General features: G+C 35.0%; 1 protein-coding gene across 2 annotated transcripts in view; it reads left to right on the top strand.

The window, feature by feature from the left end:
* Positions 1-14,707, top strand: part of LOC138702933 (tachykinin-like peptides receptor 99D) — a 94,462-nt gene that overhangs the window by 35,525 nt on the left and 44,230 nt on the right. For both annotated transcript variants that reach the window (XM_069830341.1, XM_069830342.1), the window contains exon 2: positions 1,800-2,129. In XM_069830341.1, the coding sequence (XP_069686442.1) occupies positions 1,875-2,129 (255 nt within the window). In that variant the 5' untranslated portion in view covers positions 1,800-1,874. The remainder of the gene's footprint in view (positions 1-1,799; positions 2,130-14,707) is intronic.

Below are 14,707 nucleotides of genomic sequence, written 5' to 3'. Positions count from 1 at the left end.
TATTATTATGGTGCGTGACTTTTGACCAGTAGCGGCCGGTGATCAAAATCCTCGGTGAGGCCAGATGCAACTAGTTTAAGTGCCTCCGATAGGAAATGTTTGTTTATGATATTAATTATTATTGTTATTATATTACTAATATCATTATTACTGTATTATTATTACTACTACTATTATTAGTCTATTCTTATTACTATCAATGAAAAATAATAATTTCACTCACCAAATAAGCTGTTATGCTGTGAGTTTCAGTGATTGTTTCAGTGTGATGAAGCAACCCATATTATGTGTTGAAATTCCCCTTTCTTTCTTTTCTTTTTATTTTTTTCCTTTGACAGCAACAAACAAGGCCAAGAGAAGTTTATTTTGCACCACATTACCAATTAACCATTTATGTTGCCCATACCAGGATGCAATAGAAACTCGCGTTTTAAGATTATGTGTCAGAAAAATTATCAGCGATGTCGTAGGTATCTCGGTAGACTCTCTCTTTATTTAAAACTTCCTTTCTTTTAGTATTATTTCTTCTCGAAAAAGGACACTCTAACAATGAATTAACTGCACCAGCATTATTTCTCGCATTTGTTTCTGTTTATATTTTCCCAAAATACATAACAACATTCATCATCATCATTTCATCATTTTACTAGCTATCTCAAATATTAAATTAATTATAATTCATTGAATTAAATTAGCTCATAAATTAAGTTACTACTTTACCTTATAGATTTATCTAAATTTAAATAAATGTGTAGTGAAGATTATTGCTGGAGAACCTTTTAAGTGTAGTGAAAATATTTGTAATTTAAATTTATGTATTGTATTGATTAAGGCTGGTTGAGTGGAAGAGAAGGCCTTATGGCCTTAACTCTGCCAGCGAAAATAAAACATTATTATTATTATTATTATTATTATTATTATTATTATAACAACATTGGCCCAGATTCACTACTGTACTACCAAGTACAATAGTAGAACACCCTCGCTTATGTCATAAACTGAGACGTAAGGGGAGAGAATAGTGTGGGTTTCTGCCTGCCAAAGAGCTGGAATTTTGTTATTTATGGCCTAGTTAGGAAGACAAGTCACCACTGCTATTCCCACCCCACTCTACCCTTGAGGCCGGCCCATGGATGGGACGAGTGAAACCTGACCAGGTCAGCCGAATTGTGCCTCAGCTACAACGTTTTAAGCGCAAACTCAAAGCCCGCGAAAGGACATGCAATGCATTAAGCCAGACCCGGCATGAACGATTCTGGCCTCAGGAACAAATTTTACTGCAAAACAGGTCTATATACATCACAAGCCAGACCCGGCACGAGCGATCCCGGCCTCAGGAACAAATTTTACTGCAAAACAGGTCTATATACATCACAAGCCAGACCCGGCACGAGCGATCCCGGCCTCAGGAACAAATTTTGCTGCAAAACAGGTCTATATACATCAAAGTTTTCAAATGCTTCTACAGCGATATATGCTTCATTCAAATAACTAATACATTATATAAAAACACAAAATTTGATTTCAGTTAAGCCAAGTGACTGAGGCCCGGCCTCACTTGCCTCAGTCAATCAGCCGCCACTGCTTTTGACCCACCCTGTATAAGGACAGGAGTGAAACAGATATTTTGAATGGTGTCCTTAAACTGTAGCTCTGTTGATTTACGCCAGACTTAGCCACATCCCGATTTTTTTTATTAACAAGAATCATCGAGATTACTAGAACTAAAATACCAAAAGTGATTAGCACACTAATGAAGCATTTTTCGAAAGAGGACAACAGATGGTTTTTGTTGACAGAGCTTCCAAGCCAGGATGAAGACGCCTATCTGCTTGCGGAATGTGGTAGTGCCCTGAAGACGGGAGCAAGCACAAATGGAGACCAACTGCACGAATGGCTGCATCGCCAACTCTTCTGAGCCCTTGCAGAGCCTGTACGAGGTGCCCACAGCGGTAGTGGCGCTGCTGTCACTGTGTTACGGCACCATTTCAGTGGTGGCTGTGGTGGGCAATTCCCTGGTCATCTGGATCGTAGCCACGAGTCGACGTATGCAGAACGTCACCAACTGCTTCATCTCCAACCTGGCGCTGGCAGACATCGTCATTGGGCTCTTCGCCATCCCCTTTCAGGTACGCAATATGCAACTCCGCATGTGTATTATACAGGGTGATTCAGAAAATACGGGATTCTTTACAGAACATATTGGATCTGCGAAGTCAAATTAAAGGGCTATAAACTTAAATATGTCTATCGCTATCCCTTATTTTTTATTTTAATTGGTTATTTTAACGATGCTTTTTCAACTGCTATGGTTATATACAGGGGCGGCTCGTCCATAAGAGCTGCGGAGCTGCAGCACTCCCTGCTTTGTCAGAAAAATAAAAATAATGTTTATTTTAATTTGTAGAAGTATTGTTACAGCTTTTATTGGTAAATTGCTTTATATTTCATCTGGCCGGGAATATGTACTATTATCTTATGCATAATCTTTTTGCGCGTCGATTGTACTAGAATTGATACTGCATTCAAAGTCGTCCTGGGATCTGCAGGGTGGGACAGATCATAGAGAGTGTGTCTTGCTTTGTCAGGGGAGCAGAGAGGTGAAGGGAAGCAGAGGGAAACTGCCGCTGTTTAAAACCCATATTTCACTGCAGTGGCTTGCAGAACCAGGCGACAAGGCAAGATCTTTCCTCCCCTCCCGCACCGCTATTGTAATACTACGTCAAATGGATTCTCTATTCCCTTGAAACTTAATGACAAAATTTTTATTTTCTCTTCACATACTTATTGTTGTAGAATCTTATCGAGTTAATATAACGAAATTAATATTCTCTTTTGCCTTATTATTACGTATATATCCAGCTTCCAGCAGAACCTAATGTTTGCCTTAACTCATAATGATTGCACGAGTATAATCCTTTTGATATAGAACGTAAAATACGAAAGAGACTTCCTTTCCAGTTTTAGAAAATTGTTGACCATCAGCATATCTGAGTGTTGCTTTGGTGTGACGTCTTAATACCGTAACTTAACCAGTGCAAATTTGCAAGCATGAGTGTGTGTGAATTACAGAATATTAATTTTATTTTTCTCAACTTTCCCTTGTGGAGAAAATTGATGTAATGAAATGAAATTAAAGGGTCGTTCGTTACCCGACTTAAATCTTACTCAAGCTTCATCCAGCCGAAATAGTGCATGTATGTAAGGAAGTATAACAATGAAATTTACGCTGAGCATTTGTGGTTGCCTCCTCTTCGGTGGTGATGCTGCATAGACTAGGAGTGGTGTGACAGATTTAGGACATTTGCCCCTAAAAATTAAAAAGCACGAATCTTCGCAATCTCACCTGAAAAATATTGTTTCATTGGCTATGTTAGGCAAAACTAATATTGCTGCGCAATTAAGTGAAACGAACAGAACAAACATTCTCAAACATAATCAAGAAGTGAGAAAAAATGTGAAATTATTTTAAAAAATATTGATTGTATCAAATTTTGTGGCCAATATGAACTTCCCCTTAGGGGACATGATGAAAAAATGATTCGAAGGACTCTGGTGTATTTCGTGGGTTGCTACAGTCCGTGAGTAATCTAAACGAGCCTCTCAAAAAATCGTTTGGAACATGCCACTGTTTAAAGGTAATTCTAAGACAATTCAGAATGAACTGGTAGATTGTAAGTTGAGTGTCTGCCGATCAGAAATTCAGATTGAAATCGATGGTATCAGTTTTTTTTTTTTTTTAAGCAAATGATGCCACAGACATCTCCCAACTAAGTCAGAAAGTTTTGGTTTTTTGATATGTAGTGCATTTATTTTTGTCCTAGTAATGGTATCAAGAAGTGAAATTTGTATGTACCAAAATCTACTGAAGTTCTCCCAATCCACAAGTTCACGAGCCGCCACTGGTTATATAGTGTCTGAAAGAGATAAAGGTGATAATGCCAGCGAAATGAGTTCACGGTACAACGCCGAAAGGTATCCAGCATTTGCTCTTATTGAACTGAGGAAAAACTCCGGAAAAAACCTCAACCAGGTAACTTGTCCCAACCAGGATTTAAACCAGTGTCCGCTGGTTTCACGGTCAGGCACGCTAACTGTTACACCACAGCGGTGGACTGCTATCGCTTATTGTTTTCCATATTATCTACATTTACTATTTACACTTATAATTTACTTATAATTATTATTTACATTTATTAACACGCCAAACTTTCAGAACGGCCCTGAGGTTCACTCAGCCTCCTATAAAATTGAGTACCGGGCCTTTCCCGGCGGTCAGAGCGGGGTGCCGACCACATCACCTCATTCTAGTGCCGAGGTCATGGAAAGCATGGGGCTCTACCTCCATGCCCCCCCCCCCCAAGTGTCTTCATGGCATGTTACGGGGATATCTTTACTTTTTAGCTTTAACACTTATTTTTTACTTAAAATTATTGTTTAGAGTTATTAACATTATTATTTACTTACAATTGCGTATTATTATTTACATTTAACACTTATTTACTTACAACTACGTATTATTATTTACATTTATTAACACTTATTTACTTACAATTACGTATTATTATTTACATTTAACACCTATTTACTTACACCTACGTATTATTATTTACATTTATTAACACTTATTTACTTACAATTACGTATTATTATTTACATTTAACACCTATTTACTTACAACTACGTATTATTATTTACATTTATTAACACTTATTTACTTACAATTGCGTATTATTATTTACATTTAACACTTATTTACTTACAACTACGTATTATTATTTACATTTATTAACACTTATTTACTTACAATTATGTATTATTATTTACATTTATTAACACTTATTTACTTACAATTGCGTATTATTATTTACATTTAACACTTATTTACTTACAACTACGTATTATTATTTACATTTATTAACACTTATCATTTACTTACAATTATTGTTTACATTTACTAACACTTATTATTAAATTTGCTTACAATTATTAATTTTTAATTTAATTTAATTTCTTCCTGTAACCACTACAGGTTGCCATCGACGAAGAGTACCATGATGCAATAGAATAAATGCCTTGAGACTTAGTGATAAATTGTTGTTAGAGTGAAAAATAAACAATTTGAATTATATTGAAACACATGATATTAAACGAAGTAACGTCAAGTAGATGCGAATTAGTCATGGTCCATATGTATGATGCCTGAAAATAGCTATTGAGCCTTTGAGTGCTGCAATTGTTAGATCTTTTAAAATATTTTTATGCAGGCCAAAAGATTTACAGAAGAATTTACATTTATTTACACTAGGGACCCTATTTTTTTTTTTTTTGTGAATTAAAATATTAAATTTCGGTGCAAAGTTCTGCTAAATTTCGGTGTTATTTTATACAAAACATAAACTCGGTGTTATTTTACATTTAAAGATTATAACTTATTCACTTTCGTCATGCAAAATAAATTATTGTGTAGACTATTCCTGAAAAGAAAGTTTAAATCAACGAAATTCACTTCGCGAATCCGTATCTTGCGAAAACTAGATGTCTCTACTTATGATTTATAATTATTGTTTTTTAAATCATTTTCATATCCTTTACATTTAGTACCTCGCAACAGGGGCCAGAAATGACGACCACCAACATTTAGTATTTATTTACATTTATTATTTACATTCATTATTAACATGTAGACAATTCTTCATGTTTTGTTTGTTTACCTATCGTCCACAAGATGGTTTTCTTATTGTATTTACATTGTCACATTACAAAATATGAAATGTGTCAACGACAAACCGTTTCATACCATTCGACGAGTTAATCACAGTATGTACAGTACGTTGGTAACTCTGATTTATAAATTATATGAAAATAATTAAAACATGTATATACATGTAACAAGTGTAAATACAGTATATGTAAATAACAATAACATTATAAATAAATGTAAATAAATGTAGATAATGTGGAAAACAATAAACGATAGTGATACACAAGTTTAAGCTCATATATGTAATTTAATAAGATTATTCAACGAACAAAATTAAATAACTTGCAAAAACGAATTACTTACGTAAATGATAATAATTATTATAAAACACAGCAATAAGACATTATTATGTTTCCTTGTAATGAAAATAAAAAACAAACTGCTGTCTATCACGGCATACTAAATACTATTGCCAACTACTTAGAGCGGAAATACGAAACAACAATACTTAACCTCAAAAGTAAGATAAGCTGAAATGTTACATTAACAGGATAAAAACATGAATGGTTTTTTTTACAGACATTTATATATTACTTGAAGTTACAGTTTTGAAAACGCAATTTTCAAAGTTAAATTTTGTTGGTATTTCTCGATTTTCTGTGATCGACATTGAAGTGAGCTGGGCTGAGCTGGAGGTAGAGGGAGTAGCAGTGGGATGGCTAGGATTTCGTAATTTCTCTACAATCGATGAATGATGCTGTTTACTTATCTGCAGCTAGGGTTTCAGTCAGTGGCGGCTCGTGCGTATATTTATTGGTGGGGCACTTCAATAATTTATTTAACTCGGTTATCCATGCAAATAAATAGGTCTACGTTCATATTCATGCAAAATTATTATTAGTAATTATTATTATTATTATTATTATTATTATTATTATTATTATTATTATTATTATTATTATTCGTAGTATACTTGAGCTTAACTTATATATATATATATATATATATATATATATATATACATTTAATTACGCCTATATACTTAATTACAAACTTATACATGCATAAACTGTGTCACGATCAACAAATTATTTTTATGCTCGACCATGTTGAAATGTAGTAATTAGGCTATACACCTGGTAGTAGCCCTTTAATGCACCTCATTAAAGTACACCTATTCATTATAGTTCAGTTGTTCAGCCAATGAGAATTCACCATTGTAGGGGAGATCAGCCTAAATTGACATACCATTTTGTTTTCCTTCAATATTATCAAAGTAATTAAAATTTTTTATGTGAATTACTTTTTTAATATAAGCTATTATTATAATTCTTCATCCTACATAAACAAATAAATGATACACATGAATGAAAAATATTCAAAAAACATTATGAAAAGCATGGAATATGTCACTTTAGGCTTATATGTGCCTAAAATGACATAGTGGTACAATTTTTACTTTAACTAAGTGCATTATCAAAAAAAACACAAAATTACACAATAAATTTCTCCCCTATCATTAAAGAAAACACGTTAATAGAAAACAAGTAATTAAGAGTCTTAGATTTGCATATTTCGCATATTTTCTTTGCTCGTGAAGAAATACCTGCGCATTCAGCATGAGCCTATATTTTACATTTCATACATTGAAACCATGTTTCTTTTGGCTTAGACTGACTGTAAACGTCGTTACAATACAAACAAGCTTCATCATCATCATCATCATCATCATCATCAAACTAATCATCAGCTTCTTCTTGTGAGAATTCCAATTCTTTTTTCACTATCCTTTTCGATTATCGTGAACTCTGGATTTCTTTTCTTCTGCCTTTTGCTTTGTCATTTCAATATTTGGGATACTGGTCAGTTCAGTTGGCCCTTGGGTTGCTCTACGTTTCGCTGTATCTGACGTAGGCAAAGGTGAAATTTCTAAAATAGGAACTTTCAAAGCTACAGCCATATCTCAATGTTTTTCATTTGAAGAAGCATTAGTGTCTGCAGCAGGTGATGGTGATGAGGATTCCTTGGCAGCATTAGTCAAAGATGTAGATGAAGAAGGAAATTCTTCTGCATTAGCTGGCTCCTTGGGACGATCTGTTGGTGCAAATTGATGATCCTCAAATATGTCAGCATTCACTGTCTTCTCAAAGCCACTTTGAGCTGTTTTTACACTAGCAGCTTTAGCAAATGCAACTGAAAGAATTGAACTTATTTGGTATTGTGTAACGACTCCACCAGGATGTGCCTTTAACCATCTGGTAATCTCCTGGTCATAGAAAATCTTAAAGGGGCCAAAGAATGCAACATCAAGAGGTTGCATACGATGGGTACAGTGGGGAGGCAAACAAACCATAATTACTCCATTTGTTTTAGCATATTCTAGCACGTCTAGATTTTTGTGGCTAGAATGCCCGTCCAAAATCAAGAGAACCTTATCTTCCAAGCTCGCCTTCACATGCTGGCAAAAGTGCTCCAACCACTGCAAGAAAACCTCTCCCATCATCCAAACTTTCTCCTGAACAAGTCCTAATGTTCCTACTGTCGCGCCATCTAACAATTCATGTGGGAAGATTAGGGCAGGAGGTACAAAATGTCCTGTAGTTCCCATGCAACACACCACTGTAACATGCTGTCCTCTCTCAGCACTTTTCAAGCATCCTACTGTTTTTTCCCCTTGGCAGCAAATATCTTGCTTGGTTTTTGAACCGTTGATAAGGTACTTTCATCAACATTATAAATTCGCGTCATACTGATATTGTTATCAGTTATAACTCTCTCATATGTTTAAAAAGAATTTCAAACTCTTGGCTTATTGAAACCCATATCACGAGCAGCACTTGTAGGTTCAGGTTTTCCCAGAGAAATATCAGGATAACGTTCACGAAAGCCAATCAGACAGTCCTAGCCTGCCATACGAGTGACTTTATTGAAACGGTGTTCTATGTCATTTCGGCCAGCTGATATGCAAGTATTCTTACTTCAATAGCCGTCAATCCAAACATTCGAGATTCTAACAGCATGACGTGATCAACGAGCTTCCTCTCTAGACTTTTATCAAAAGTGCATTTATAACGTCCTAGACCTTTCTCAATGCCACGTAAAATTTTGTTTTTCCCATTTGACACTCTTCTTCTGAGAGTTGCTTGTGGCATACCATATTGCTTTGCAGCTTTAAGCCATCCCATTTCTTTGTTTTCAACAGCCTGTCTAGCTCTTTGCATGCAATCTTTACCCCAACTTTGAAAGTTTGTTTTCCTTTTGTATTGCCCAACCATCTGTAAAGAAGTTAATATATAATATTTTGGCTCAAATTTAATATTTTCAATTTTTGAAAACAATCAAAAATTTATTTATAAATTAATAAAGCTACTTTTGAGGTTATTTCAGTATTTATAATTAGGCTAATTTATAACATAACACATTATAAACACAGATATTCCATGATATCTGCAACTTTTAATTTTCCGGGCAAAGTGACATAACTATGTCACTTTACCCTGATTCGTAGTATGTCACTTTAGCCTGACACCATCTGTTGTACATAACTTAAAAATTCCGCCATTATAATTCCACAATCACGTCAACCAAAGTACTGCTGCATTCCTTAATATTTGGTATACTAGAGTATTCAATACAAACTCTATTTAAAACAAGCGATATGACATAAGAAACAAGAAACAAATCTTACCTCAAAAGTTTGAACAATCTGTATTTTGGAAATGAACTTCCTACGTAACACACAGTGCTTCTTGAATGCTACCATCAATAAAGGTTACGTATTCCCAATGTAGCAACACAATACAACCCGGAAATGCAGCGAGACTTGTGACGTTTCTTAGAAACACTCAGTATGTCAATTTATCCGAGTATGTCAATTTAGGCTAGTTTCCCCTACCATTATAAAAGCTCAAGTATCGATTATTCTCGGATATGCAATCGAAAGACAACTAGCGAAAAGTCACGGAGGCTGGAAATCCAATACTGTCGCATAAGGTTATGTTCTGTTACTATAATAATTAGCAGCGTTAATTGTAAATAATATTCAAATAAATTCAATTTGTCATCTCGTTTTTCAATTCTAAATCAATTTCCAGGTTATATCAAGACTAATGTTCATGTTATTCTCTAGATTATATCAAGGTCAATGACATGTTCCTCGGAAAAAATCAATACTTTCGCATCTGCGCACATCTCACAATTTAGAAGGTCAGTTCGCTCCTCACTTACATAACCATAACATGAATACTTATGAATAAGTTCAAGTTAGAAATATGGTCAAGCATAAAAAGTCGTATGAAACTTGCCTATAATGGTAATTAAGACGCTCGTATGAAAATTATGAAATTCGCTTGCGCTCGTTTCATAAACAAACATACTCGCGACTTAATTACTATCATTAGAGGCTCGTTGCATAATGTACTAATATTAAATCTGGAATAGCTAAGATTCTATTTTAAACAATAAGTAGAGCCTCACCTCTTGTGTTTCTCCTTTCGTTGTATTCCTCCTTCCTTGATCTTGTAAGTTGAGACACTTGTTCACACAACTAATAATATGTTCACAGATCAAACTACGGTATTTACACTATTTACATTACATTACACTAACAACTTATTTGTACAAGAAATCCATTCCTCTGGTTTTCAGTTGCGCAAATCTATCAATAGTTTTCTTGTTGAAATCTGGCAAAGACCGTAAGAATTCTTTTCTACTGTCAACATTGCCAGTGCATTTAGTCTTGCCTCACCCATAGTAGTACGCAAGAAGGATTTAATCCTAGAAACACCTCTCTGGCCAGCAGTTGTCATTGGAACAGTTGTCAGAATTTTCAGTAGCTTCACTGTTTCCGAATAAGTTACGGACAGATTTTTTTTAGGAAAAAATTGCAAAAGAGAAAGGGCCCCATTACTATTGTGAAAGGACTTCTTCCATACTTACTTACTTACCGGCTTTGAAGGAACCCGGAGGTTCACTGCCGCTCTCACATAAGCCCGCCATTGTTCCTTATCCAGAGCAAGAATAATCCAGTCTCTACCATTATATTCCACCTCCCTCAAATCCATTTTAATATTATCTTCCCATCTACGTCTTTTTCCCTCCGGCCTCCCAACTAACATTCTATATGCATTTCTAGATTCGCCCATACGTGCTACATGCCCTGCCCATCTCTAACGTCTGGATTTAATGTTCCTAATTATGTCAGGTGAAGAATACAATGCGTGCAGTTCTGTGTTGTGTAACTTTCTCCATTCTCCTGTAACTTGATCCCTCTTAGCCCCAAATATTTTCCTAAGAACTTTATTCTCAAACACCCTTAACTTATGTTCCTCTCTCAAAGTGAGAGTCCAAGTTTCACAACTGTCTTCCATACAGCGTCATTAACTTAGTTTTAAGTTTTTTTTTTCTTCAAGAAATGGATACGATATTTTCCAATATTTCTTCTGGAAAGTATATTTAAAATGGAAAACAAAATAATGCATTTTTTTACCGGATATCCACATAACTATAGTCGCGACGCTGTTATTCCCGGCGTGACTCCTCCTCTTTGCTTACGTCTTAGGAAGTCACGGCTCCATAAAGTCTAGGTAGGCAGTATCTTTCGCCATTTTTGTTCTTTCGTTGCCGAGCTACCAGACGAGGGATCTATTTGCCACACCGTTAAACATTATCATGTCGTAGCTCCTATGATAATAAATCAAACGCACTGTAATTCAGCAAATAATTGAGCGGCAAATAACGTCCTCGTGTGCTTTCTGCGAACGCCAACGAAAGAGCCAAAATGGCGGGCGATTATATATTAAGTATTTATCCAGCCTTAGGAAATGCTTTACATCTTCTTCAGCGAATCACAAGACGCACACGTTTAAATGTAGCCGACCTGCAACGTGATTGGCTGCCGGAAATTAGAGCGACGGGACTATAGGAACATTTGTTGTACCATTCCTTATTAAAATGCTGATTAGTCAGTTTACCCAATCCTTTAATCAATAACTAGGCCTATAAGTTATATTTAAGTGTAAGTCCGGCTATCGGGTCCCAACCTTTTTATTTCTATTTTTTCTTCATACCGCCTTGAAGGAAATGGTAGGTCCAGCAACTGATTTACACTGTTCATTGTTCACATTTGTAGCCTATTTTAATTACGCATATACACACGGTTATACACACAAACCTTTCGTTCACACTACAAGCACTAAAACACGTGTGATTCACTTGTTACTTTAGCGTCCTGCTTCAGCTAAACACACAATGAAACTGGAAACAGTTCGCGCGACTGCAAGACAACACATCTGGATCAAGAGGCCTTCAAATATATCAAGCCCTCTTGATCTGGATGTCGTTAAAGTGCCGCTACATAGGGTGGATGGTCAGAAAATCGTCCTTTCTTCAAAATGACAGAGATGAGGGTGGGTTTCTTTCTCTCTCTAGACAGTAGTAGTGGTGGGGTTCTGTAGACAGTGTCCCAAACGCGTGTATTTTCGCATATATGCTCGTGGTCGGGTACAGTCCAGTAGTCTACATAAATTTTACAGAGATCAAATAATAATGCTGATGATAGAAATAATAGTAACAACAACAACAACAACAACAATAATAATAATAATAATAATAATAATAACAACAATAATAATAACAATAATAGAATAATCGTGACGGAGATGATACAAAGACAGTAATACAAAATAATTCATTAATAATAATACTTACTTACTTACTGGCTTTTAAGGAACCCGGAGGTTCATTGCCGCCCTCACATACAGTAAGCCCGTCATTGGTCCCTAACCTGAGCAAGATCAATCCAGTCTCTACCATAATATCCTACCTCCCTCAAATCCATTTTAATATTATCTTCCCATCTACGTCTCGGCCTCCCCAAAGGTCTTTTGCCCTCCGGCCTCCCAACTAACACTCTATATGCATTTCTGGATTCGCCCATACGTGCTATATGTCCTGCCCATCTCAAACTTCTGGATTTTATGGTCCTAATTATGTCAGGTGAAGTATACAATGCGTGCAGCTCTGTGTTGTGTAACTTTCTCCATTCTCCTCTGACTTCACCCCTCTTAGCCTAAATATTTTCCTAAGAACCTTATTCTCAAAAACTCTCAATCTCTGTTCCTCTCTCAAAGTGAGAGTCCAAGTTTCACAGCCATACAGAACAACCGGTAATATAACTGTTTTATAAATTCTAACTTTCAGATTTTTTGACAGCAGACTAGATAACAAAAGCTTCTCTGCCGAATAATAACAGGCATTTCCCATATTTATTCTGCGTTTAATTTCCTCCCGAGTGTCACTTATATTTGTTACTGTTGCTCCAAGATATTTGAATTTTTCCACCTCTTCGAAGAATAAATATCCAATTTTTATAGTTCCATTTCGTACAATATTCTGGTCACGAGACATAATCATATACTTAGTCTTTTCGGGATTTACTTCCAACCCTATCGCTTTACTTGCTTCAACTAGAATTTCCTCGTTTACCCTAATCGTTTGTGGATTTTCTCCTAACATATTCACGTCATCCGCATAGACAAGAAGCTGATGTAACCCGTTCAATTCCAAACCCTCTGTGTTATCCTGAACTTTCCTAATGACATATTCTAGAGCGAAGTTAAAAAGTAAAGGTATGATTAATAATAATAATAATAATAATAATAATAATAATAATAATAATAATAATAATAATAATAATAGTAATAATAATGATAAAACAAACATATTTACAATAATAAAATAAATACTAAGACGGATAAAATAAAATATAAAACCACTAGCGAGAGTTAACACAACTTAAATAAGCATATTATAATAACCGGAAAAAAATGAACTCGAAAATCAACAGAAAAGTTCGCTGTATCGCAGACGACAGCAACCGCCGTATTGACATTGTGTTATGCATTATTGGTAGTAGGGGGGAGCCGAAGGTCTACATACGTAACTGCCGTTCTCTTCGAATCTTCTCGTACAATCATGGAAAGTTAATGCTGCAAAAACAAAATGTCTACGAGTCAAACTGTTCATTATTACCAGGATAAATACAAATAATACTGACATATATTAATCAAGTTTCAGTTATGGATCTCCCCTTTTGTGCAAGAGCTATCATATCAAAATATTTTATGAATGGCGGGGAAAATATAAATTTCAAGAACTCTCTAGTGACAAGAGATAGTGACAAGTACAATCAAGTGTATCTGTGGCGATGCTAAGAAACCATTTATTGGAGATATACACTGTTATTAATTAAGAAAATGATCTATTTATATTTATTACAATGTTTTATCTTATAGGTTACATGCATCAGATAAATACAATAAAAATTAGTACCATATAATGCTAGTAACACTTAAAAAAAAATAATAAAATTTATCTAATATTATACAAACATTTTCACTTTATTTTTAAACTTAAGAATGTGTAAATTGCTTAGGTCTGGATTATTTTTCAATACTGAATTGTATAGTCTTGGTCCATAATTCCTACTGTGTCTTAATCCAGCTGTAGTGTGGCATTTAGGTTCTGCCAAAAGAGTTGGGACATTTCTTCTGGTGTTATGTATATGTTTTTCAGTTTTAAAATTCATTCGATTTTTGTGAAAATAAATCAGTACTGTATGTTTATACATTTGCTCAATTTTTAGTACTTGGAATTCAGAATAAATAAATTGTGTCGGATAATTAAGTGGTTTATGCAGACAAATTTTGATGATACGTTTTTGTAGTAATATTAATGGAGTTAGGATAGTCTTTGTCATTCCACCCCATCCTATTGAATGACTGATTGAAACAAGGCTAGATAAACAACACGGAGAAAATAGATAGGCATATATGCACGAAGGGTTACAAAGTTGTGAATTGTTTTCCGTAACCTATTACATAAATATGGAATTGGAATTGGAATTGAACGGGTTACATCAGCTGCTTGTCTATGCGGATGATGTGAATATGTTAGGAGACAATCCACAAACGATTAGGGAAAACACGGAAATTTACTGGAAGC

The sequence above is a fragment of the Periplaneta americana genome, chromosome 7 (assembly GCF_040183065.1).
Source record: "Periplaneta americana isolate PAMFEO1 chromosome 7, P.americana_PAMFEO1_priV1, whole genome shotgun sequence".
In the NCBI taxonomy this organism is placed as follows: Eukaryota; Metazoa; Arthropoda; class Insecta; order Blattodea; family Blattidae; genus Periplaneta; species Periplaneta americana.
Note: the sequence above shows the minus strand (reverse complement) of the source record. Positions and strands in the feature narration are given on the sequence as shown.